At 39.9% G+C, this 25,974-nt stretch overlaps 1 protein-coding gene across 1 annotated transcript in view; it reads right to left on the reverse strand.

Annotated features, from left to right (window-relative positions):
* The window catches only part of GIPC2 (GIPC PDZ domain containing family member 2), an 82,782-nt gene extending 58,745 nt beyond the window's left edge, over positions 1 to 24,037 (reverse strand). Inside the window, exon 1 of the mRNA XM_045835581.1 lies at positions 23,313 to 24,037. Within this exon, the coding sequence (XP_045691537.1) occupies positions 23,313 to 23,552 (240 nt within the window). The 5' untranslated portion in view covers positions 23,553 to 24,037. The remainder of the gene's footprint in view (positions 1 to 23,312) is intronic.
* Between the last annotated feature and the right edge of the window lie 1,937 nt (positions 24,038 to 25,974).

Below are 25,974 nucleotides of genomic sequence, written 5' to 3' on the forward strand. Positions count from 1 at the left end.
CACATGGCGAAGGGCCTAGCACTGTTTTCGAGCTGGATAGCAGTATCTGCAGTATCCACTCCCCTCCCCCATGATTTTCCTTTGGAAACTTTTCCTTCCCCATTTTAAGCCATATGGTAGCTTGGGTGAGAATGACCCCATCCTCAGTTCCATGGGGAATGAATCATGATTAGGTTTAAATAGTTAATGACTAATTCATAATCCAATTTAGGCCAACAATATCCAAGAAAGAATTTGTTGGGGTTTACAGAGAATCTTCTCTGTTCCATATAAACTACTGTAAAGGTCTCTCTGTCTCCTCTCTTCTCTCTCTCACTCTCTCCCCTCTCCTCTGCCCATCCCCCCTCTCCCCTCCATACCTCTGTGTCATATGGAGTCTAAAATGACTGCAGCCACCACTGCAACATTAGGAGAGTGGAAGTGGGGATAAGGCTGACACATGGAGCAGAGCAGAGCCCCCAGATACAGTGTGTTATGGAAAATCAGTCAGTAGTGGACACTGGGAATTGTCTACCCCTTTCCCTCCTATCATAACCTTCAGATATCCGATATCAATACCTCCTATGTGTTCTAGAGAGAAATGATTCACACCCCCTGCTTAGACAGAAGATTTAAACTATCTAAGTGGGGATGTAGGAATAAGCATGTGGCCCAGTCCTGGCCAACACGCCACAGGACGAAGACATCCAGGAAGCTCATAGAAATATTTTTTACTAAAAAAAAACAACACACACACACAGTAAAAGACATCTTCTTCCTCTGGATATTGCCTTATCTGTATATGGTCTAGGAACTTCCAGCACCATCTTACTAACCAACTGAGCGAGAGACTGATACCAAGAAAGGCAAAGCAAACAGATGGAATAAACCTAGGTTGTTGACATTGGTGAGTTGCTCTATTAACCAACTCTTGAGCCCACTCCACCTTACATAAAATAATGACTGATCTTGTTCTAGCCACTTTGAGAAGAAAGTTTTGTGCTACCTGCAGCTAAAAACATCCTGTCTGTTACACAGTCCTATCCCAGAATGTTTAGCTACATGAGCCAATAATTTCACAAGCCCATTCTGGGTTGAATTTTCTGTTGTTTCCCACTAAAAGATTCATGATTGATAGAATTATTATCCTTTGGATCTTCATGATTCTTCATGATTTAAAAGTACTTTCTACCTACTTAAAAATTATTTGAAGTACATGATGAATTGTGTTTCCTTTAATGCATTGTGATATTACACATCCTTATTTTAATTTCATATCCTATCCCCTCTATCAAAAATTTCAGGCACCAAAAAAGTACCAATATTCCCAATATCAGGAAAATAAATAGTTCTCTAAAGAGGAGCTATGCCACCCTTGTAATGTTTGTTTAAAAAAAAGAAAAAATTATATACAAAAAAAGAGAAAAAACAATGGATTAAGAGGTAAGAGTTCTAACCCCAGTTCTGTACTCACAGTGAGCTTAGTCAAGTCTTTCGACCTCCTTGGTGCTCATGTGCATCAGTGAAACTTGGCCTACCCACACAGTTACAGACAATAAGAGACACTATATATGAAAGTGCTTTTTAAACTAAAAAGCTCTATATAAAGGCTATTATTACTATTCTTGGAATACAGATATTTCTTGAACAATATACCTATGCTTAGCAGCTTCTTAAAATTACATTACTTCTCCTAAAGATATAAGATTTTGCTCCTTTTTAATATCAGAACCATGATGACTTTCATTTTCTCCCATAAATTACATTATCCTTCAACTTTCTTTGATGTTGAAAGATAACTCAGAGACAGTAATCTTACCATGCCTTTACAGATCCATTGCTACTATCTAGTTCTTCTCACATAGTCATGATTACTCACCCTTGAAACTCAATATGGCTAGGATGATAAAGTCTAAACTACTGTGTCGAGGCCATTAACATAAATTAATATTGCTTTTTCTCCAATGGCACTATTATATATTCCACAAATGTGGCTTGTGGATAGAGTTAAATAAATCATTTCTCATTAGTGCTTCAAAAGTTATTCTGGCCCACAGACAGGCTACAAATGTCTCAAAAAACACATCAAAATTCATTTTTAAAACTCCAGGAAGTCAGTTTTCAATTTTCTTTTGTTTAATGCTTTCCTTAAACAGGAACTGAGTTAGCCCAAGATCCCACATGTTCCAAAGATCTCTGGAAGAACTTATGGGTGTGTGTAGCTTGCATTGGTTGCATTACCTTATGTGTGGATATGATTGTAAATATAAGCAAGCAACTGGAACAGTTACATCTTGTGGCCATCTAAAACAGCAGTGTTACTAAATATTTTAATACAACTCCTTTTCTATATCTCAATCTACCCCAAGAATCTTGCTAAATTTTACATGTTTTCTAAAATAAGCATTGTAAAAAATATCAGCCAATGTCATTATAAAAAATAAAGAAAAGGAAGTACATAATAATAAACCTAGTAATTAACTAAGCCATACTGTCATCAGAAGTTAACACCATATTTTTATACACAAGAAAACCACTGGGGTTATGTTTCCTTCGTTAATGACTAACATTTCATCTGGGCTATTCTTATTATCTAAGTCTCAAAGACTTTCTCAAAAAGATAAAGAAGATTTTCTTATCCCTATCTAGTTAATTACCCTTAAAATATCAGGAATTAAAAATAATCTGAAACTAAGAACAAAATAATTATGACAGGAAAGATTACCCATTTACCCTGAATGCTTGAACACAAGGAAGTAACTTTAGCCAAGCCACAGTGACAGACTTGTTCTACTCAAAGCTCTTCCCCAGAGTTCTCGGTGCCTTCTCCTACATGATTCCCCCCAAATATTGGTAAATGTGTGTGTCAAGGAACTTCTAGAATTCAAACAACTCTTCAGTGACAGTCACAGACTGGGATACCCACTCATCCCTTTTAGCTGCACAGTTTGGATACTGGCTCCCACTTCCAGCAAAGCACTGTGGAAGTGAAGGAACTGGGAGACAGAGTTCTAGAAGAATGAAAAAAAATCAAAATTAAGGTCAAACACAAGTAATCACTTATATTATTTTTCACAGACCACCCTGCTATGTTGTTCTCACTGTTTACATGGAGATGTAAATATCTCCCTGTTACAGCCTCTCCTTGCCCTTTTCTGTTCTCTTCCTTCTTAAGTGTCAAACAAGAGGAGGCCTTTGAGAAAATAAGTGGTTTACTTATGTGTAAAAGTGATTAAGTGATTACTTATGTATAAAAGGTACTTTCACGTATTATCCAATTTCATCTTTACAACAATCCTGTGTAAATACCCATTTTTATTATACCCATTTTTTGACAGATTTGCAAATAAAGACTTAGAGAGGTAAAATGGCATGTGATTACATAGTATGTGGTACAAGTGTAACTCCAGCTCTGATTGTTCAACCCCAAGCTCTATTCCTTGCAGTGTTGCCTCTCCGCCTCCAAATACCTGCATGCAGTCATCTAAATTACTGATCACTTCCTAAAGCATGAGCTCAACTAATTCTAATGAGTCAGGTCATAAGGGCAGGCATTACTCTGTGCCCTGAGCGCACAGGACAAAAATTAACGCAGACCCATTAGCTAATTGTCTAAGTCACATGGCTAGTAAATAAAAGAGTAAAAACTGGAATTCAGACTTTTGGGCTCTTTCTAACCCATAATGCTGTACCTATGATGTAAATATAAATTCAGCTTTGAATTTAAAACTCCCAGAAGGCAGAGACTATACAGTTTTTCATCTATGTGGAGCCAAATACACCGTGAGTTTTTCACATTCCACCACTTCCTGAAAGAGGTGAGAGCAGCTTACAAAAAGGAGCTATTCCTAATTGGACTTCAAAAGTTTAATGTATTAGGTAATTAATAAATATAGAAATATTGATATTTAATTTGACTTCCTGTAAATAAGTAATTTTTAAATTATTTCTTCCAGTTAAATCATTTCAAAACTAGTTACCTTAATGTCTTTGTATTATAAACACAGACATTTAAAACCTCATGCCTATTATTTTCCCAGTGTGATACACAATAAATTTCAAAGATTTGTTTTTAAAAATACACAATATTTTATCCTACAGTGCCTTTGCCTTAACCTTGTCAACTGCTGCAGTCCTCTAGAAACAAGTTTCACAGTTTAGAAAAGATATAAAATTGGCTACAAGGCAGAGATTTAGAAACCTGATACCGAATGCTCTATTTAGACCTTCAGAGGATATAATACAAAGCCCTGCCTCGAACTGTGTAGAAATTTCTATAAATGATTCACTTCTAAATTAGCTGTGGGTCAGCAGCTATGGGCAAGTCTCAAATAAAAGGTGAATCATCCTCTGTACTCTTCCTCCTCCAGTTCTACATATTTCCCCCAGTATTTTTAATGAGCAAAATCATGTGACAAAAATAACTTTATCCAAAAACAAAGGAAAGAAAATCAAATTCACATTTTGAATCTACCAAATGACCTCCTAGAGTAACTATATATATATATATCCTTTTGTTAATAAAATCTAATCAAAGCAACTATGTACCAAAAAAGTCAAAATCTCAAAATAATTCTGGAAACACAAGAAAAAGTTGAAAGAATAGGGATAGGATTTAGTCTTGCTTTGTGGACATTACACAGACACTAAACGAACAGGAAAGATCAATCAAATGTGTGTGGCTATATATAGCCTCCTCTTCCACAATGCTCCTCCAGTCGGAGAGGAGGTATCTGAGCTTTTTCCTACTCTAACAATGCTGCAAGGTGACATGCCAGTTTTAAAGACATTACAAATCACTGCTACACCCCTTATCAGGTGCAGTCTCAAATTTTCCAGCTTTCTAAACCACTTACTTTCTCAAAGGCCTCCTCTTGTTTGACACTTAAGAAGGAAGAGAACAGAAAAGGGCAAGGAGAGGCTATAACAGGGAGATATTTACATCTCCATGTAAACAGTGAGAACAACATAGCAGGGTGGTCTGTGAAAAATAATATAAGTTATAATAATAGTAAACAGATGTGTGATTAAACTTTCCAGTTTCCCAAATAAATATACAAATATAATTAATTTTAAAATGACCATTGGATCCCAAAGGGTCCTTAAGCAAAATTTTAAACTTTGTTTGACAGCAAGCTCATGCAGCACTGTTTTCATATTAGCCCACGAAGCAGACTTACAGTCCTTACAATTAATGTCTACAAAGCCTGTGATATATTAAAACCAACCAAATAAATCATGGACTCTCCCTCTTCTTCTACTTCTCTTCTCTTCTAAAAATAAATAAAATCTTTTTTTTCATTAAAAAATAAAAGTTGGCCCTATAAAAGGCTGGTGAGGAAATCAATCAATCAATCAATCAGTCAGTGAGTCATGGAATTTGAAAAGCAAGCACGGTGAGCCATTCATGTGTCAAGCTGAAGTGACTGGGGATGGTGGTCTATTCCTTACTATTCCCTAGACCAGAATTTCTGATAAAAAGAGATGAGTACTTTATGAAAAAAAAAATGGGTCATGTGAGAAACTATAAACATGTTGAGAGAGAACGATTGAAATTGGTTTTTATTCTAAACTAGGACACCTGAAAATTTTAAGGAAAATGTACTACAGAGTGACAGGGTGAGAGGTGACAAAGGAAAACCTATTGTACTACAGGGTTCCCTAGGTGAGAGGTGACACAGTGTTGAGGGAGGAGGGAGAGGCTAGCCCACTGCCCACCATAAACACAATTCCCCTTTGACTGGGCCACTGTGACATAAGTGAATTTAGCCCTAAATCTGGAGAGTGTGTGTGAAGACTCTTCCAGGCTCAGGGTTGCTCAATTTTGAACTGTTACATCCAGGATAGAGAGGCCCAAAAACAGAGACCTGGAAGAGGTGGAGAGGAACTGCCCAGAATACAATTCTGTCACAGAATCAAAGTCACTTAGGCACAGCCCTTTGAAAAACTGTCACTTTTGCTCGAAGTTATTATCAGACCCCGCTCCCCACTCTCAGCAGCTTCTTCCCACCCTCTCCCTGACAACATGACTGCAACTTCTGCATGTACGACTCCTGGGACTGGGCAGGCCTGGCATTTAGAGAAGACGGGAGGGGATCCAGCAGTGTCAGGAGGCTTCCCAAAGAAGCTGGCAGGCTCTCCCAGGGCTCCATCCCCAACTCCCAGGAATGTGTCACCATGCCCGAGCCAGGACAAGCAGTACCAGAGTCTCCTGGCTCCAGGCTTGGTGCTAACACTGCAACCTCACTACCTGTTTCTATTTTTATGACCACACTCCCCTCTCCCCACCTCATCCTCCCCTACTGCCCAGGAAACTGGGCTTGTATATTGGTGGTGCTTAATTGACAAGTGTATGATAAACCTCACATATTTTTCCTCTTTCCTGCTTTCTAGTAGGCAATTTGGTTATAATTAGGATGACATAGGTGCCAGTTTACAAAGTGTCTTAGTTAGGAATATAAATTATATGGTCACCTATTTGTAATGCATCTTCTATGTGATCAAATAAATATGTTCACATTTCAGAAAAAAAACCTTAGGATTTGGAGGTTGAGGACAGGCAGTGGTAGAGTTCTTCCTCTGTCCCTTAGCATCTCAGTAATGTTGCCCAGAAACAAAAACCACTATCTATGACTTGAGCACAATTAAGATTCTAGGAGACTCAATAAATGTTGGGAAAACTGAAAATGAGCTAAAAAATGTTCAGTGGGGAAGAATAATAGAATTAAATGCTGAGACAAACTATGTCACAGGTATTCTCTATCCCTACAAATGTGGCACAAAGAAATATGAGTATTACTAAGAGTTACTTTTGGGCTATAAGACATAAGCATTGACAAACACAATGCAAAAAAATTCTGAACATTTTTTTACCCTTGTGTTTCTATCATCAAGCATAATACTGAGTAAGAGTAAGTAATACTTACTAAGAGTAAGTAATACATAATACTTACTCTTAGTAAGCACTTAGATGGGTAGATTCCTTCAGCAAAAATTAGTTAAAAGTAATCAGGCCTGCAATATTTATTTGGCAGTTAAACAAGTTAAATTTGGAATACAATAAAGGCCCTTTCCACTCTAGATTGTAACAACCAACATTTGATAAATTCCTGACACTGTGCCAGCGACTGATCCATGTGCTTACATACAATATTTCATTTACCCCTCACAATAATCTTTTATGGTGGGTATTATCATTAACACCGTTTTACAGATTAAGACCAGAAACAGAGCAGCCAGGAACTTGCCCAAGGCCTCACAGAATAGGTGGCACTCCCACCTATATGCCATAAGCTATAAGCTATAAGCACCCATAAGCTATATGGTGAATTCAGTGCTTCCAGACAGAAGGGAGGTTTAAGAGTACATGGCACGAAGGAGATATAAAAGTGATCAAATAAATGATGGAGGGTTTTCCAGTAAAAGTATAGACATGCTTATGTTCTCCTCCTGCTTTGCAAAGTTTCTAGGTCCTTTTTTCTTAAGATGCAACACCTGTAGATGTATAAAGGAACCCTACATTATAAGGGCTCAAAGAATAATAAGCCAACAAATGCCCAGGGTACTTAGTCTGGCTGGTATTGGCCAATGACTCAATAAGCACTAATCTCACAGGAAGAAGGGGTGAATGAGGCTCCACGCGGGCTGACATCGTTGTCTGATTTGTTCATTGATGTATCCCAAGACATGGAGCAGTGACTAACACAAACTCAGTAATCAAAAAACTTTCTAATGAAGGATAAGAATGAATAGGCCTAATGTGTGTACCCACTAAAAAATTATAATTACTCTCTCTCATTACAAATTCATAACACACGCAAATGAGAAAAATATACTTTTGTATGATGAACACCTCCTATTGGAGGGTTTCATTATCTTTTTATCCACTATCTTTGGTTCTCCACACACAGGTACAGGAAAAAATATCTTCCCAATGATATCTTTTGAAGAATTAAAATCCTGCCAGAATTCCAATATACAAAGAAGTCCATGTGGCTCTGCCAAGGGTATGGCTGGCAGGGTTCATTTGGGATAAAGGGCTCCCCAAGAATGCTAGCCATAGGTTCAAAGGTTCTAGAAAGCCACTGTGGCTTCACTGTACAGACAATAAAAATAGAATATAAAAGGGACTTTCCAAAATGGGCTAGAGTCTATTCCAGCAGGAATATTAACACCATCATAAACTGACTAACCCTGTTTTCCCTGTTGATTTTTATTTCACTCAAACAAGTAGTAAAAGTTTTAACTACACTTTTGACTATGTCTCACTTGGAGAAAAAATTCAAACCTTATCTGATTAAGCCTTAAGATACAAACAACTATCAATTTATAAAAAATAAAATGACAAGGGATGCTAACCTATATTATGGGTATGTAATCAGCAAAATACATACTGCAAAAACTAAACTATACAAGTTAGTCTGGCTTCTTCAACAAATACATTGGAAAAGAAAATGTATGATGAAAGGGGAACTATAGATTAAAAGAGACTTAAAAGATATTTAAAAGAAGTCAAAATGACATTATGATGTTTAGGAAGCCATACTTAGGTGATAATACTCTTTTGAAAAAGGGATTTATTACAATAAAAGTCAGCATAGTGGTTACTCTTAGGAGAAGGAAGAGAGGGGTTATATAGAAGGTTCTGGAGTGGCTGGCAAGGACTATCCACTGATATTGGTGTGGTTACAAAGGTGTTCTACTTACGCATTAAGTTGTACATCTATTTTATGTGCTTTTCTCTACTTGTATTACATTTAATAATAAAAACATTTTTAAATGGGGGATTAAAAAACTAAAAATGTTAATAACTTGAAGCTGCACACATGGAATTTAATCACACTATTCTCTTTGCTTTTGCACGTATTTAAAATTTCCATAATAAAAAGTTTTAAATGAGAAGAAATATTTACAACATGTTAACTGCTAGTTCCTGCCCAGAACAGCTCTCATTTTTATGGAGGAGAGAGACAGTGAATCAGCAATTACCAATCAGTCGGATAAGAGTTATGAAAGCTCAAAGGAGAAGCACGGAGACCAGTCTTGAGGTAGAGACAGCTTTGGGTAGTGACCCTTGAATCCTGTATCCTAAGTAAGAGTTCTTAAAATTAATTCAACAGGAAGGGCATAAGACTGAGGTGGTTCTCATACCTCAACAGCCTACAGAAGCAAACCAAAACTAAGCCTGTAAATACCCAAAATCTAAGGACAAACAGCCAATGAGGTTTTCAACTAATGTAACTGCTTGAGCTGTAGCCAATCAAACAATTTCCTTGCTTTGCTTCCACATCTTCTCTCTACAAAACTTGCCCCTAGCTCCTGTCTATGGAAGGCTCCTAACCAATTCTGGATTGATACCGCCCAATTTGAAGTGCTTTTTTCTCAGATAAACTCAAAAGTTTTCACACCCTTCAGTTTATCTTTCAACAGAGTTAACAAGAAAAGAGCAGGGGAAAAAATTTTCAGGTAAATGGAAAAACAATGCATAAAAGTCATGGAGACCCGAAAAAGTTTCATGTTCTTGATAGGACATGGGAGATAGCTGTCAGACCCCAACTCAGTAAATCTGAAAATACCCATTATGCCCATGATCCTCTCCAAAAAGACTCCTTATCCACTGTTCACCTGTTTTCGTAGCACAGGACCCTGAAGACTAGACCAGAGATGAAGCCCTGACCCAGAGGTCCAAGAATCCTGTCCCACCTACACTGTACCCTAACTCACTAACACAGAGATTCTCTTAGGAAGTTTGAATATGACACAGAGTGAAGCACATGAAAGCAGACAGGCAAAGAAACAAGAGACACAAAGAGATGAGGCAGTAAGGGCCTTAAAGGAACAAAATTAAAAGAATGAGAGGAAAAAATCTGTCAAGAACAGGGTAAGAATTAGGGAGAGAGACTCAGATGGAAGGTGAAGAACAACTAAACATGCTCTTAATTCTCCATGGTCTAGAGCTACTGTGTTCACCTGGACAGCATGAATTATGGGTCAGCTGCCCATGAAATCTGACTGGCTAACTGCTACCCTAAGCTTCCTTCCCTCCCTGTGTAACCTAGTCGTACAGTCAAATACATACATGCAAACTGCCCAGCGTAACCTGAGTGTCTCCATCTCTTATGACCTACAAGAGCCTTCCACATCCACTCAGTGTGGGCTGGAGTGCTGGGATCCAGTGAGAGAAGGTGAAGGGGCCAGCCATTAGCCTATGAGGTAGCAGTGGCTTTAGGAGCGGTTGGCCCCTACCCAAGAATTTAGACTTTATTTTAAAATTATTCACATGCCACTGAAACTCCAGGGGATTTCAAGCACAAAAAGCAACAGTCTTATCCATTTATCTTCTGAGATAGCAATGAGGTCTATAAGGAAGCTGGTTAGGTTATCCTGCCACTTCTCAAAACGAGTCATGTTTGGGGTTTTGTTTCATTTATTTATTTATTTTTGCTTGAGTTTTTCTATACAAATGAGGCTGATGGATAGTAAGCACACATAATGATTGTAATATATTTGAACTTCTCAGATGATACTGTGCAATTCCAGAAAATACCATTGTATTCAATTTAAACCAAACATTTATAAAGAAAATATAACTAATGAGTGGTTGGTTATGTTTCTACTCTATGCAACACAAAACAGGAGTCATTCCTGTTGAAAAACATCTGAGTTATTCTCATTGCCTATAGAATAAAACCCATACAGCTTCCAGAACATTTGTAGTCTCACTACCTACATCTTCAGCATCATCTCCTACAGTATGCATCATTTTTACTTATCAGACATTTATGGAGCAGCAAAACCATCTTGGGAATCTAGGAATAGGATGTATTTTTAAAGCCTCAGCCCTTAGATAGAATCCAATTTGGTGTGCTAATGCAATGTTAAAATCATGCAATCATGAGCACTATACCTAATCTAGATTGGCAGATTCACAAAGAAGGATTCTTGGAGGAGGTAATAGCTGAGACTGGAGAGGTGAGTAAGAGCTATCAGGAAAAAGTGAGAACAGCATGAGGAAATGCATAGAGGAATGAAACAGCTAAATATTGTGCAATGTAAAGAGGGGATTGTTAGACAAGCTTGCAGGTTAGAGTAGGCACGGGATAGGCTTCAAGAGGCAGGCAAGAGTAGGAGATGTTCTTTGGCTGGTGGGATAGTGAATATGTAAGTGCTGTGGTCTGAATGTTTGTGTCCCCACCCCTGGCTCCCCCAAAAAATATTCAAATGTTGAAATCCTTACTCCCAAAGTGGGTAGTATCAGTAGTAGGTAGGGTCTTTGGTAGTTTCCTAAGTCATGAGGTAAAGACCTAATGAATAGGGTTAGTGCCTCATCAGAGAGGCTCCAGAGAGACCACCAGTCCCCACCACCATGTGAGGACATAACAAGAAGGCATCAATTATGAACCAGAAAGTGGGCCCTCACCAGAAGGCAGCCATGCTGGTGTCATGACCTTAGACTTCCCAGCCTCCAGAACTATCAATAATAATTTTTGTTGTTTGTAATCTACCCAGTCAGCAGTAATGTAAGCAACTGGTGATCAGAGCATCGAAATAGTAAGATAGAAGTTGGGTGGGATCACGGAAACCATACTCAAGGTGCCTCTTTAGAAACTGCCTTGTAATAAGACAGCAGTGACAACAGTCTATGCCTTCCAGCCACAGACTGTTAGGGTAGAATGAGTGGTCAGAGGGGGAACAAAGGCAGGAAGGAGGAGATATATGCCCCATCCACTGACTCAGCAGGCCTTGAAATTCTAGGATCTTTTCCATTATCTGGGAAAGAAAGCCTTTGTAACTGTGCTTTCATCCCAAGCCCTGAAAGTCCCAAAAGGACCCATAGTGCCTAAAGGAAGAAGCCCATTAGTACCTTTGGGTATTCACACCCCTGTCCTGGAAAGGCAGCACCACCTTCACCTGTCAATCAGTAGGTAACTTCTTCACTCTTCCCCATCCCACCAACTGTATAAGTCTTTAGGACAAAGGACTCCGGCTTGGCACTCTTTGGTACTCTTGGCTCTCTGGCCGCCAGACCAGGTCACCCAGCCTCAGGCACCACCGCAGCTCTTGCCACCCCAGCCTTTGGTCGCCCTTATTTTCACTGCTTTTATCCTGCTTTGCCCTGACTATGCCTTTTAGCATCCCACGCCTACCATAACTGGGCACATTCTCTTCCTTGAGGACGGATCACCAAAACACTCTGCTTGCACACTAGCAGACTCTCTGATCTCTAATTTTTTATTGCCTTGGCAAGAACGTTACAGAACCCACCCCTGTCCCTGGGGGTCTTGTTACAATATGGCCCACCACTCTTCTTGCCCACCATTGATAGGAACTGTGGCTCTCAATGCCAGGGTTTGATAAAAAGGAAAGGAATTATTTATTCAAAAGTTATACAGGTTCAGAATAATGGCAGGATGTTGCCATTAAACCCCAAAGTCCCTTTAAAACACCCATAGACACATACACACAGTCCTGCCTCCGCTTGCCAAATCAGGCCAGTCAGGGGTACTGTCTCCGGAAAAGAAATAGAAGTCTGTAGCTTAGCTGGGCAGATTCCCATCTATATCCTGGCTTCCTCCAGTTGTCTGTGCTTGGATAGACTCCTGCTTTTAATCCAAAACCATGGCACTTCCTCGTGACAGGTCGGTGGGAGTCCTTCTGCATCCTTTCAGACGGTGTGACCAAGAGAAAGAGCCCCACCCAGCTGCTACATCCTGCTCTCCTGCTTTCTAAGCTGCATGGTCAAGGGAGCCCCCTCTCTGCTCCCAAACAGCATGGTAAAAAGCCCCAGCATGGCTGCCATGCCAGGGTTTAAACCCTGTTGTGGATCTTCTTTGGTAACCCCTTTTCTGACTCCTACCACACTGGGTTCTACCTGCCAGCAGTCTGGTTTCTACTGCTTTTCTCAGCTGCTTTGTTAATCCAGGCAAGCACAGCCCTATGATACAGGAGCCACTCCAAGCCGCTCTCCCCAGGGCAGGAAGCCCCTCAGGCTACATAGCATCTTGGGTTAGAGTCCTGCCCATCTCCCTGGCTCAACTTTTAATATTACTAAAACACTACCCAGGTTCTTCAGATACGCAAAGTAGCTATCAATGGCCCTGTTCCCTTTCCATCATTCCCCAAGCAATAGCTGTAGGAGGCTTTAGGATTTTTGAGGGGTACCTTCAGTTCAGCATCCCATTACAAGGAGAACCAAATTTCTGGGAGTTTTTCCCATAACAGGACCATCAGGAATTCTCACCTCTAGTTTCTTGCTGCTTACAACAAGGGAAAGAGCACACAACGGGGAACTGTGAGGGTCTCAGGGGGTGCTGGAAAGGACTAGGCTTGCGTTAGAAGATTTGGGTGTAGGTTCAAGGATTGTGGGTTTGCTCTGGTGGCACCAGGAAATGGGGGCAATGAGGACACCTGGTCATTTCTGTGGTTTAGACACCACTCATGTATGTGCCTCTGTTCAGACACAATTACAGAATAGTCTTTTTTTTGTCTTGATCCAACAGTCACAGAGTGGTGTTATCAGATGTTGATATTCTGTAAAATCCTTTATGTCTGATGGGAGAATGCCAAGGCCTACCTGTGTCAGGCCAGCTCCTAGACACTAGGGGCTGCTTTTCTTTCTCACACACTATTTCTACTAGGTTTGTTGGGCTTGCTTCATAGTCCTCAGGGCTCAGTAGTAAAATTCACTCAGAATTCTCAATTCCTTCATTTTTGGTGGAGGTTTTTTTGTACAATTTTTTAAAGATTTTATTTTGATTTTTATTATATTTTATTGATTATGCTACTAAAGTTGTCCTGATTTACCCCCTTTGCCCCCCTCCACCCAGTGCCCCCTCTCCCTCAAGCAATGTTCATGTCCATGGGTCACACATATAAGTTCTTTGGCTACTCCATTTCCTATACTGGACTTTACATCCCCATGGCTATTCTGACACTATTTGTACTTCTTAATCACCCACTCACCTCACCTCTTCTTCACCCATTGTCCTCCTCCTTCCTCCCATCTGGCAACTTTCAAGTAACTAACTTCTTTTCTCTTGCTTTTAAAAGCCTCTCTTTACCTTTAACCTTTGGCCTTTTAATAATGATTTTTCTTCAAGTGGGCCTCTTTGCATCCATCATAATTGGGACTCTGTGCTTCCTGGATTTGCATGTCTATTTCCTTCACCATATCAGGGAAGTTTTCTTTCATTATTTTTTTCAAATAGATTTCCAATTTCTTGTTCTTCCTCTTCTCCTTCTGGCCACCCCTATGACATGAATGTTGGACCTCTCAAAGTTTTCCCAGAGGCTGTTTATACTATCCTCACTTTTTCAGATTCTTTTTTCTTTTTGCTGTTCTAATTGGTCATTTTTTGCTTATGTTGCAAATCATTGATTTGGTTCTGAGGTTCATCCACTTTGGTGTTGTTTCCCTGTAAATTGTTCTTTATTTTAATTAGAGTATTCTTTGTTTCTGACTGGATATTTTTTTTTATGCTGCTGAGGTCCTCACTAAGTTCCTTGAGCATCCTTGTAAAGTGTTTTGAACTCTGCATCTGATAGATTGCTTATCTCCATTTTGTTTGGCTCTTTTTCTGGAGTTTTGATCTGTTCTTTCATTTGGGCCATGTTTCTTTGTCTCCTTGTTTTGGCAGCTTTCCTGTGTTTGTTTCTATGTATTAGGTAAAGCTGTGCTGACTCTGTGTAATGGTAGTGTGGCCTAATGTAGTAGGTGTCCTGTAGGGTCCAGGGGCACAGCCTCCCCTATCACCCAAGCTCGGTACTTGAGATGTGCCGTTTGTATAGGCTGAGAACACCCTCCTCTTGTAGTTGAGCATTGGCTGTTGTTGGCAGATCAATGGGAGGGATTTACCCAGGCCAGTCAGCTGCAAGGATTGGCTGTGACCACTGACCACCAAACTCTGTCCCACCCCATGGAGGATCAGCTGTGCATGCGCAGGGTGGCGGTACTCTGACATGATCTATAGCTGTCCACTGGGTGCATTAGCCCTGGGGTTTCCTGGGTGATGCAGACCAAGTTTAGCTCCCACCTATGTTCTGCCCCGGACACCCTACCTGAGCTATAAAATGATCTGAGCTGGCTGCTACTTGTGCTGGGCTTGGAGATTCCCAGGTGAAACAAAGCTATAACTCTAATCTGGCTGCTGCTAGGGTCATTGAAGCCAGCTGTTGCTTGTTTGATAGGATTTGGGAGCCAAGACCAGTCACTCTTATGGAAAAGCAGCTTGGATGGGCCCGTAAGTAGGGTGAGGTAGAACCTCTTAGATCTCCAAGATAGGTCGCTCAGTGTTAGCCAGGTTGATGGAGTCTCAAATATGGCACCAGCCTACCTACTCTGTGCAGGGAGGACTCAACAAAGGGACAATGGTCTCTGATTGCCCCGATGCAAGACACTTCAGTTTCTCCCTCTATACTACTGGTGCTCTTCAAGCTGCCACCCCAGTGCTGGAGCTCACAGGGAGTAAGTCTGAGTCGGTGAGTCTGTGTGTGGGTTCTCTAAGAGGAATTGCTTAGGGCTCCAGCAGCCTCCTCCACTGACTCAATCCCTGCTGATTTTTTGCAGCCAGAAGTTGTGGGGACTTATATTCCTGGTACTGGAGTCCTGGGCTGCAGGGCCTAGTATGGGTCTGGGACTCCTTGCTTCTGAGATATCCCTCCGAAATTTTTATCCATGTGGGTGTGGGGTCAGCCTGTTCTACGTCTGCGCCCCCTCCTACCAGTCTGGATGGATGTGGTTTCTTCGATTTTGTTGTTGTCAGACTTCCATTCAACTCAATTTCTGATGTTCCTGACTGATGGTTCTTCTATATTTTAGCTGTAATTTTGATGCGGTTATGCAAAGAGGTGAGCCATGTCTGCCTATGTCACCATCTTGACCAGAAGCCCCATTTTTGGTGTTTTTGTTTGTTTTTTCCTCGGGGACCTATTTGCAAGCCTGTAAATCCCATTTTGCTCTGCTCTCCCCAGATTTCCCGTTTATGAAGTAAAGTAGAAAGACATGGTTTCACTTGCCAAGTATCTGCTTTGCTGGGAAATGATAAAGTCTGAAGTGCAGGTCATGTTCTCCAGAAGTGCCACATAAATAGAGAATATTGACTTTCACCAGAGCTCAGTGCTGGTGCCAGCAAGTTGAGAAAAGGAAGAAGCTTCTGGGAAGCTTCACAAGGCAGCTCTCCATACACTGTAACTCATCTCAGAAGCAATTTTGCTTGAAAACATAGCCTCCAAATTCATAATTTATGGATTTTGTAGAAATGCATGCATTCAATACAAAATACCTCTTACTTAGCTAGGTTAGCCTAGACCAAGAGCCTTCAAAGCATCCCAGTCTCCATACTTCACCCTCTTACTCCTCTTTCTACTTCAAGATGCATGTAGTGCCCCTCACTCCAACCCCTGTTACAGACTAGTGTCTTTTCTCACACTACAGTATTAAAATATTAATACCTATATGTCGGTATTGTAACCAGTAGTAATGCTTAGTGCTAAAACTACAGGATTTTAGGTTCTGTATTTGTGAGGATTCTTTTATTCATCAAATATGTTTGAGCTCCAACACAGTTCTAGGCCTTGGGGCTACATCAGTAAACAAAACCCTTGTCTGTATGGAGCTTATATAATAGTACATGGGGAAAGAAAGACAATAAACAAAATAGATAAGTTAAATATACATAGGATATTGGTGTGCCATGGGGGAACACTTGGTGAGGAAGGGAATAACGGTGTTGTAATTTTAAATGGGATGATCAGTACCAGCCTCAATGAAAAGGTGATATCTGAGCAGACATAAAGGAAGTGCAATGTACAGGAAGAGGTTCTGGTGAGACCACAGCCAGTGCAAGAGCCCTGAGGCTCCAGAGTTCAAGGAATAGCTGGAGATTGGCTGGAACAGACAGAACAATGACATTGGAGAGGGAACAGTGCCTATAACCCATTATCGGATTTTGGCTTTTTGTTCTGTGGGAGATGGGACGCTATTGGAGAGTTTTGAGCACAGAGATGAGATATAGCATGTATCTCATTGGAAACGGCCACTTTTGAGTTTTGCTATATGAGAGAAATGAGGTGATAGCATAAGGGATGGGGGCAGATGACAAGAGAAGATAAAGTCTACTTTGTTTCTTGGAAAAATAATAGCATGATTTTATGTTGAATGTAGGGCTTGGAATTAAAATCATTATTCTCGTCTTTTCTGCTTCCCAAATACACTGCTTCACTTGACTACCTGTATGTATTGAGAAGGAGCTATATTTGCTTAATCCACTTATTCAATGAACTATTTAATATAACCTAGTTAAAGGAAATAATTTCTGAAATCTATAAAGAAACTTGAGTTTTCATTTACTGGACATGTAAAGTGTCTAACTACAAAACAACTGATACCACCAAAGAAATGCAAAGAATTGTAAGAAAATATTGTGAACAACTATATGCCAACAAATTGGATAAATTCCTAGAAACATACAGTCTCTCAAAACTGACGTAGGAAGAATCAGAGAATTTGAATAGACAGATCACAAATAGTGAAACTGAAGCAGTAACCAAAACACTCCCAACAAACAAACTTCCTGGACCAGATGGCTTCACAGATGAATTTTACCAAACATTCAAAAAGGAACAAACACCTATCCCTCTTAAACTATTCCCAAAAATGCAGGGGGAGGGAAGAATTCCAAGCTCACTTTATGAGGCCAGCATTATTCTAATTTCAAAATAAGATAAAGACACTACAAAGAAAGGAAATTACAGGTAAATACCCCTGATGAACATAGAGGCTAAAATCCTTAACAAAATATTAGCAAAGCAGATACAGAACGATATTAAAAAGATCATACACCATGATCAAATGGGATTTATTCCAGGGATACAAGATTGGTACAATATCTGCAAATCAATAAATGTGATACATCACATAAACAAAGTGAAGGATAAAAACAATATAATCATATCAATAGATGCAGAAAAAGCATTGGATAAAATCCAGCACCCATTTATGATAAAAACTCTCAGCAAACTGGGAATAGAGAGAACATACCTAAACATAAAAAAGGCCATATATGACAAAGCCACAGCCAATATCATACTCAATGGGCAAAAACTACAATTGTTCCCCTTAAAATCAGAAACAAGACAGAGGTATCTGCTTTTACACCTTTTATTCAACATAGTACTAAAAGTTCTAGCCACAGCAATCAGACAAAAAGAAACAAAAGCCATCCAAACTGGAAAGGAAGAAGAAAGCTGTCACTATTTGCAGATGACATGACACTGTATACAAAGAACCCTAAAGATTCCACCAAAAAAACTAATAGAACTGATAAATGAATTCAGTAAAGTAGCAGGATACATAATAAATGTCCAGAAATCAGTGGCAATTTATAGACCAATAATGGACTATCAGAAAGAGAAACTAAGAAAATAATCCCATTCACAACTTCAAAAAGAATAAAATACCTAGGAATAAATTTAGCCAAGGATGTAAAAGACCTGTACTCAGAAAATTATAAGACACTGAAGAAAGAAATTGAAGAAGATACAGAGATGGAAGCATGTACCATGCTTATGGATTGTGAGAATTAACATGGTTAAAATGTCCATACTACTCAAAGCAATCTATAGATTGAATGCATTTCCTATCAAGATAGTAATGGCATATTTCACAGATTATAACAAATTATAACAAATAATTCAAAAATTGATATGGAACCACAAAAGACCCTGAAAAACTGCAACAATCTTAAGAAAAAAGAGCAAAATTGGAGTAATTATGCCAGCTGATACCATCCTATAATACAAGGCCACAGTAATCAAAACAGCATAATACTCGCATAAAAAACCAACATATAGATCAATGGAACAGAGACCCCAGAAATAAACTCTTGCCATTATGGTTAATTAATATTTGACAAAGGGGGGGAAATATACAATGGGGTAAAGATAGTCTATTCAATAAATGGTGTTGGAAATACTGACAGGTATGTGCCAAAAAAAGAAATGAAACTGAAACACCTTCCTACACCATACAGAAGAATAAACTCAAAATAGATTAAAGAAAAATGGATTAAAGATCTAAATGTTAGACTTCAAACCATAAAAATCCTAGGAGAAAACATAGGAAGTAAAATCTGGAGCATTTCTTATAGCAACATTTTTTTTATATATCTCCTCAGGCAAGGGAAACAAAAGAAAAAATAAACAAATGGGACTCCATCAAACTAAAAAGTTTTCGCACAGCAAAGGAAGCCATCAACAACATGAAAAGACAACCCACTAAATGAGAGAACATATTTGCTGATACATCTGATAAAGGGCCAATATCCAAAGTTTATAAAGAACATATACAACTCAACATCATAAAAACCCAAACAATACAATTTAAAAAAGGGCAAAAGACCTAAATAGATACTTCTCCACAGAGGACATACAGAAGGCCAATAGACATGTGAAAAGATGTTCAATATCACTCATGAAAGAAACGTAAATAAAACCTCAATGAAATATTACCTCACCCCTGTCAGAATGGCTATCATCAATAAATCAATAAACAAGTGTTGGAGAGAATGTGGAAAAAGGGAGCCCTCATGCACTGTAGGTGGGAATGCAGTATGGAGATGCCACAAAAAATTAAAAATGGAACTGGAACTCTTTATGATCCAGCAGTTCCACTTCTAGGAATTTATCTCATGAAACCCAAAACACTAATTCAAAAGAATATATGTACCCCTGTATTCACTGCAGCATTATTTACAATAGCCAAGTTTTGGAAGTAGCCCAAGTGTCCATCAGCAAATGATTGGGTAAAAACCTGTTGTATATTTACATAATGGAATACTACTTGGCCATAAAAAAGAAGGAAATTTTACCCTTTGCAACAGTATGGATGGACCTGGAGAACATTATGCTAAGTAAAATAAGCCAGTCAGAGAATGACAAATACCATATGATCTCACTCATATGTGGAATCCAATAAACTAACAAGCAAAATAGAGACAGACTCATAGATAGAGAGCAGTATGACAGCTACTGGGGGGTTGGGGGGACCTGGGGGAGGCAGAGGGAGAAAAGGAGTAAGAAAAGGAAAACTCATGGACAGGAACAATAGGATGTTGATTGTCAGGCAGAAGGTGGGGGGTTGTAGTGGAGTGGGGGAGTGGGGGTAGAGGAAGATTTGACTGGGTTGGTGAACACACAATATAGTGAGCAAATGATGTGTTGTAGAAGTATGCATCTGAAACCTGTAGAATTTTTTAACCAGTGTCACCCCAATAAATTAAATTAAAAGGGAAATTTTTAAAATAAATAGATGTTATAAACCAAAAAGAAAAACTGATTTATAAAAAGCCCTCACAATTCATTATCTTTCACTACAAGGTTTTCCTGTAATAGAAAAGTAAGAAAACATGTCATGGCACCAACTACTTGCTAAATAACTACAATGGTCAATTATTCAAAATGCTCCTTCAATAAATTTTATGACTATGGCTCAAGAAATTAATGTTTGACTCATTTATATAACCTGAGTATTTTTTAAATGATATTAAACTTTTTATAAAACCATTCCTGCATTTTTATGAGTTAACTGTTGTTTTAGACAAGATTAATTTACTTTCTTTTTTCTTTTTACGGAATTACTCATTTCATTGTTTTTGTAAAAACAATGTCAGCTGTAAGGGATTTTTGCATAATTGGCCGCCTATTTCAAAGTAATGATCACAGGCTGCACCCTGCAAGTGTTTCATTAGCTTCCTCTTCCAGGGACCACGAAATAAATAATATCCAGAATGGTCCATTTCACAACAGCATCTTTTCGAGGCAATGAAAATCTGAAGCTTTCATTAAAGAAACCATTTGATTAAAAAAAAAAAAGCTTTTCTGGGTTTGCATTTGGAATTTGAATCCAGTTACCAAGAATCTCACCATTGCTATGTAAAGGACTTGGAATCAGAAAACCTGGATTCATATCCTAGCTCTGCCCCATACCAACCCAGTTACTCTAGACAAGGTGCTCAAAGGCTCACTTAGCTCAACTGTAAAATGAAAAGAACACTTTCCTCTATACTATGGTAAGAATAAAATGGTCACTCTGTAGACTCTCATACCTACCTAGCCATCAGCTGCACCAGACATAGGTCAGGTCAAGTCCTTCCCTTATTTCCTCAGTAAAGAGCTCTTTATACAGTGCTATTTATATTCTTATAGCTGCCTCTCTAGAGAAACAGTAGGACTTCTGAGTTAACCTTGTATACAATCTATTACAGGGGAAAATTTTTTGTTCCCAGTGACATCTCAAAAGCTTACGTCACTATTTCTCTTGAGGAGGGAATGGGATGAAAAATGGGATCTCATTTTATTGATCACTGGTATGTATTTTATTTTAATAAATGACTTCTGTTTCAAAGTTATTGAGATACTTATGACATACCATACTATTATATCAAAAACAATAGTACTTTATCATGGATATACTTAACTCTTTTTAATCCAAATGGAAAACTCCCATTATGTTTGTTATATGCATAAACATACTAATGCTCATATGTATTTGTGGTTATAAAAGTTTATGAACTTTGATAAAGTACAAAAAAACCACTTGTTTATATTATCTTGGAATTTTATCTTGCAAGTCAGTTTATTCAAAACTGAAAACGTTGAACATGGCCAAGGTCCAGTCACTCTGTACCTCAATCTAACTGTTATGTATTAATGAAATTAGTTACAATTTGTTAAGTGCTGACCACGCAATCTGATTAGATTGTTGGGGGAGGATGAAACTCCTCTACCCTCAAGGTTCTTTCTGCTGATCTAGCAGTCAAATAGACATGAGACAGATTAACAAGAGAAAATAACTACCTAATTCAAGTTCGTCTAGGCAGTTAAAGGAGGTCAGAAGTTTTTGTTAAGCTGGAGGGGTCTCTGTTGTGTTTAGCTCAAAACAATCTGCATACTACAGGGGCACATCTTGGGACTACTGGTTCAAATTCCCTACAGTCTCTACCGAAACTCCAGTCTTTACAATCACCCTGCACAGCAGATGTCCTTATCTCTATTTTATAGCTAGCTGAAACTGAGGGAAGTTAAATTTGTTCAAGGCCACACAGCCAGTAAGTGGTAGAACCTGGCTCCCACAACCAGGTTTATCAGTCCTTAGGGATGCAGCAAACTACCTGCCACCTACCTTTCCTAGAAAAGATCAAAAGGACATATTCCTATAAAAGTGTTCTTTGGATTGAAATGTCCTATTACAAACATGAATTATTATTGTTACTACTCTATACCAATATTAAAAATTCACAAATAGGTTTGTGATTTACCCCTCAGGGTTTGGGAACCTTGAAAGAACAAAAGGTTACACTTCAAGCTCTCTTTCATCTCCTCTTGGAATTTTGCCATGACCTCGATTTCACCTGAACAGACCTGATAAACAATATTAAAGAACAGATATCCGAAGGCTGCTCCGTGCTACTCAAAGTCAGTGCCCTGCACTCCAGGACAAAAAGATCGTGTGTTTTTCCTTGAAATGTGGACAAAATACTTTCTTGGGCTCACTTCTCACACCTATTTTTGCAGTTCGCTTGGGCAAGCGTAAATGAAGTGATCACATAAACGTCAACAGAAACTAGTGCTTTCGAAATCACAGTGATATGGAACTCTAGTTCAACCTAATTAAGGCAAACTTTGGTCCCTCTTCAAGCATATGGTGTAAAATTTAGAGCTGATTTTCCCCTCTGAAAATTTCATTAACTAGTCCCACGTACTTAAGTATAATTCTCTAAGTTATCCACCTCTGGTATAATAAACTTACTGGAAATACTACCAAAAGGTTTCTGGTATTGGTACTTATGAGGGGCAAAGGGGGGCAAAGTGGAGCACTTTCAGTGCGGGCTGAAAGGCACTTCGTTCTCCCCACCCCGCCCCACCCACTTAATCTGGGAGATGCTCAACGTGGCTCCCTAACCTCTGAAAAGGAAGCCGAAGAATGAAGTCCACATGACGCTGAGAGTGCTCGTTCTCCCTGCCAGATCTGGACCCTGGGAACGCGCTCAGACCCCTTCGGCTGAATACGACAGTGTGCTCATTTGCGTAAGAAAGAAAGATTGCCCCAGTTTCCAAGAAACCGGATCTCCGAGCACTGGAAATGGGACTTTCTCAGCTCCTGGGACTTACTTTTCACCTACCCGGTAAACCCCTCTCCCTTCCCCTGGGGCGCTCCCCGCCCTGGGCTCCCACCGTGTCCGGGGTGGGGTTCAACCAGCTGGGCCAATTTCTGCAAGTGCAGCGTGGAAGAAAGAGGAGAGGGCCCGAGAGGCTGAGCCTGAGCACCTGGCCCTTACCTCGGAAGGCGAGATCTCAAACACGCCTGCGATCTTGGTGTAGAGCTCCTGAATGCTGGAGAAATTCTCCACTCGGCCTGTGGCGCTGCCGTGCGCTAGCTGCGTGTGGAAAACGAGACTGGGTCGGGGGACTGGGGGCGCTGGGGGGCTGCCGCCATACGCGCCCGCCTGCTCACCCTCCACCAGCCGGTAGGTCTCCTTGGACTTGCCTTTCTTCTTTACCCGCAGCCCCAGAGGCATCTTGCCTGGCCGAGGGCGGGGACCACTCACGCTGAAGACCGCCGCCTCCAAGACTGGGCGCTACAGGCTCTGCACTTGTGGCCCCCGGGGCTCCACGCAGGTGAAAGTGGCTGCTGCACCAATGACAAAGGTGCTTCCGCCTGGTCGCTCGGGGCAGGGCTCTTTCCTCCACCCCGGGGAGCGGCATCTGGACCTTGAGCGGCCACCTGTCATCCCTCCGGACAAATATGGAGAGAAGAAATGTTGTACCAATTCCTGCATCTCATCTCCGGGTTTCTCCCCCAACTCCCACCCACTTCTGTTAAAATGGCTTGATTTCCTTAAAAGCTTTGGGATGCTGAAGCAACAGAATAACGTCTTAGAATACAAACATGCTGGCCTTTGAGGAGCCATTGGGGAAATGAATTTAAATTCAATCCACCGTCATCTGCCTTCTCTGTGCCTTACACCCTGCAGGGTAGAATTGGAAGGAAAAACTTTGAGATTAAATCCATGTTCACATACCCTCAATACCTCTCAGTAATCCTTTTTTACCTTTTCTGGGGAAGATTTCTCTCCCAAATATTCAGCACTTTCCCCAAGTCATTTGCTCCCCTTCCACCCTTCTAGGTCTCTGAAGTGGACCCTGCCTGAAGGTCCTACAGAGAAAGTCACAGCCATTCAGTGTGATGTGTGAGCTCCCTTAATTCCTCAGCCTGTCTATAACTCCACCCAACTCCCCTCTCCAAACTGGGAAGAAATCTCTTTTTTATTTGACCCTTGATATGTCTTCACTCCTTATGGATCTATATTTGTGAACTACCTGTTGTCCCTTGTCTTTCCCCACCTGATGCCTCATTGATAGTCAAAAGCCCAAAGCTCTCACACTGTTTTCAAGTCCTCCATTCCGGCAATTGCCTCTAGCTACATTTTCAAAACAAAGCAAATGAGTGTTGAGTTATTAGCTACATTTCCTCACTTCCCCTTTCCTCTTCTTTACTCTTAGACATGCTTTGATCAGACTTTGTCCCCACACTCCAGTGAAATTGCTCTTAACTCTGATCAGCACTGATCAGCTATGATTCATTCTTTTTTGGTTTCTATCTTACTTCACCTTTAAGAGTATCTGATGCAATAACCATTTCATTCTTAAATAAAGCTTTTGTTTTGACTTCCTTACTTCTGCCCCTCACTAGGGTGGCCGGTGACTTGGGCTGTGAAAGAATTCACGAAAAGAAGACAGTGTAGAGAATAAGCGCTGGGGACAAACTCAGACAGGTAAAATGGCAGTCATGTTTAAAAAGGACATAGACCTGCTAGGCAAATGGGGCTAGCTTTGTCCTTTCCTCCCTCGTTGCTCCTCTGCAGAAACTATGTTCTCCAAGGCTAGCTTTCTTCGGCCATCTTCTCTTTTTTGCATGCTGCTCTCACCAAATGTCCACATCTATTCTTTTGGTTTCAGTACTTGACCTTGGTTTTTTGTTGTTGAACTCCAGTTTTTGTGTTTTTTTTTTAAAGATTTTATTTATTTATTTTAGAGAGGGAAGGGATGGAGGGAGAGAGAGAAAGAGAGAGAGAGAGAGAGAGAAACTTCAATGTGTGGTTGCTGGGGGCTGTGGCCTGTAACCCAGGCATGTGCCCTGACTGGGAATCGAACCTGGGACACTTTGGTTCGCAGCCCATGAACTCCAGTTTTATACCCGCAGTTCAGTCTACCAGAAAGGGAATCTACCGCGGAACTCAGATTGAGACTGTATAAACTCATCCTTTCTCCTGAAAACTTTTTTTTTGTCTCCTGATTTCAGTAAGTAGAGTCACATAACTAGTGACCCAGACCAAAAATCTTTGAGTCATCATATCAAGTTTTTCCCTTTTTCCTCACCTCTCACATTAATTCAGTTCTGAAAATTCATGTTTCTCAAATTAAGGTTAGCAGATGTGCTGACAGAGCAGAGGGGAACCTATTTTCTTTAGAGTAACTTGAAAATGTTTGTGTTTTATGTTTCTGTGACTTAAAAAAATAATATAAAAATATTCTGGCTCATACTCACTGAAAATAGAATATTGCTACAGGATCTCAGGGCCTGAATTTGCCTTCATGTTTATGATTGCTATAGCACCAAATAGTATTACCATAGTTATCTCAGGCTAATGAAGAGAGTGGAGAAAACCTACGTAAATGATGCATTCCCATCAAGTGAGAGCCAAGTAACTTCACAATGCAGTATATGGATAAAATGTTTACTGAAGCTTGATTAAAGAAAAGTAGGAAAAGAAGTGAGTTGTCATAGGGTATATGCCAGGTACATTGTCAATACCTAAACAATATGAGGGAACATAAGGGGGTGTGCAATTAAGAATAACTTCAAAAAGAAGAATGTCTGTAAGCTGTGTCAAATAAAATATCAAATAAATAGGGGGAAAGTATTAGCATAGGATAGGA

This window comes from Phyllostomus hastatus, unplaced genomic scaffold (assembly GCF_019186645.2).
Source record: "Phyllostomus hastatus isolate PE091 unplaced genomic scaffold, TTU_PhHast_1.1 phas_contig_209, whole genome shotgun sequence".
In the NCBI taxonomy this organism is placed as follows: domain Eukaryota; kingdom Metazoa; phylum Chordata; class Mammalia; order Chiroptera; family Phyllostomidae; genus Phyllostomus; species Phyllostomus hastatus.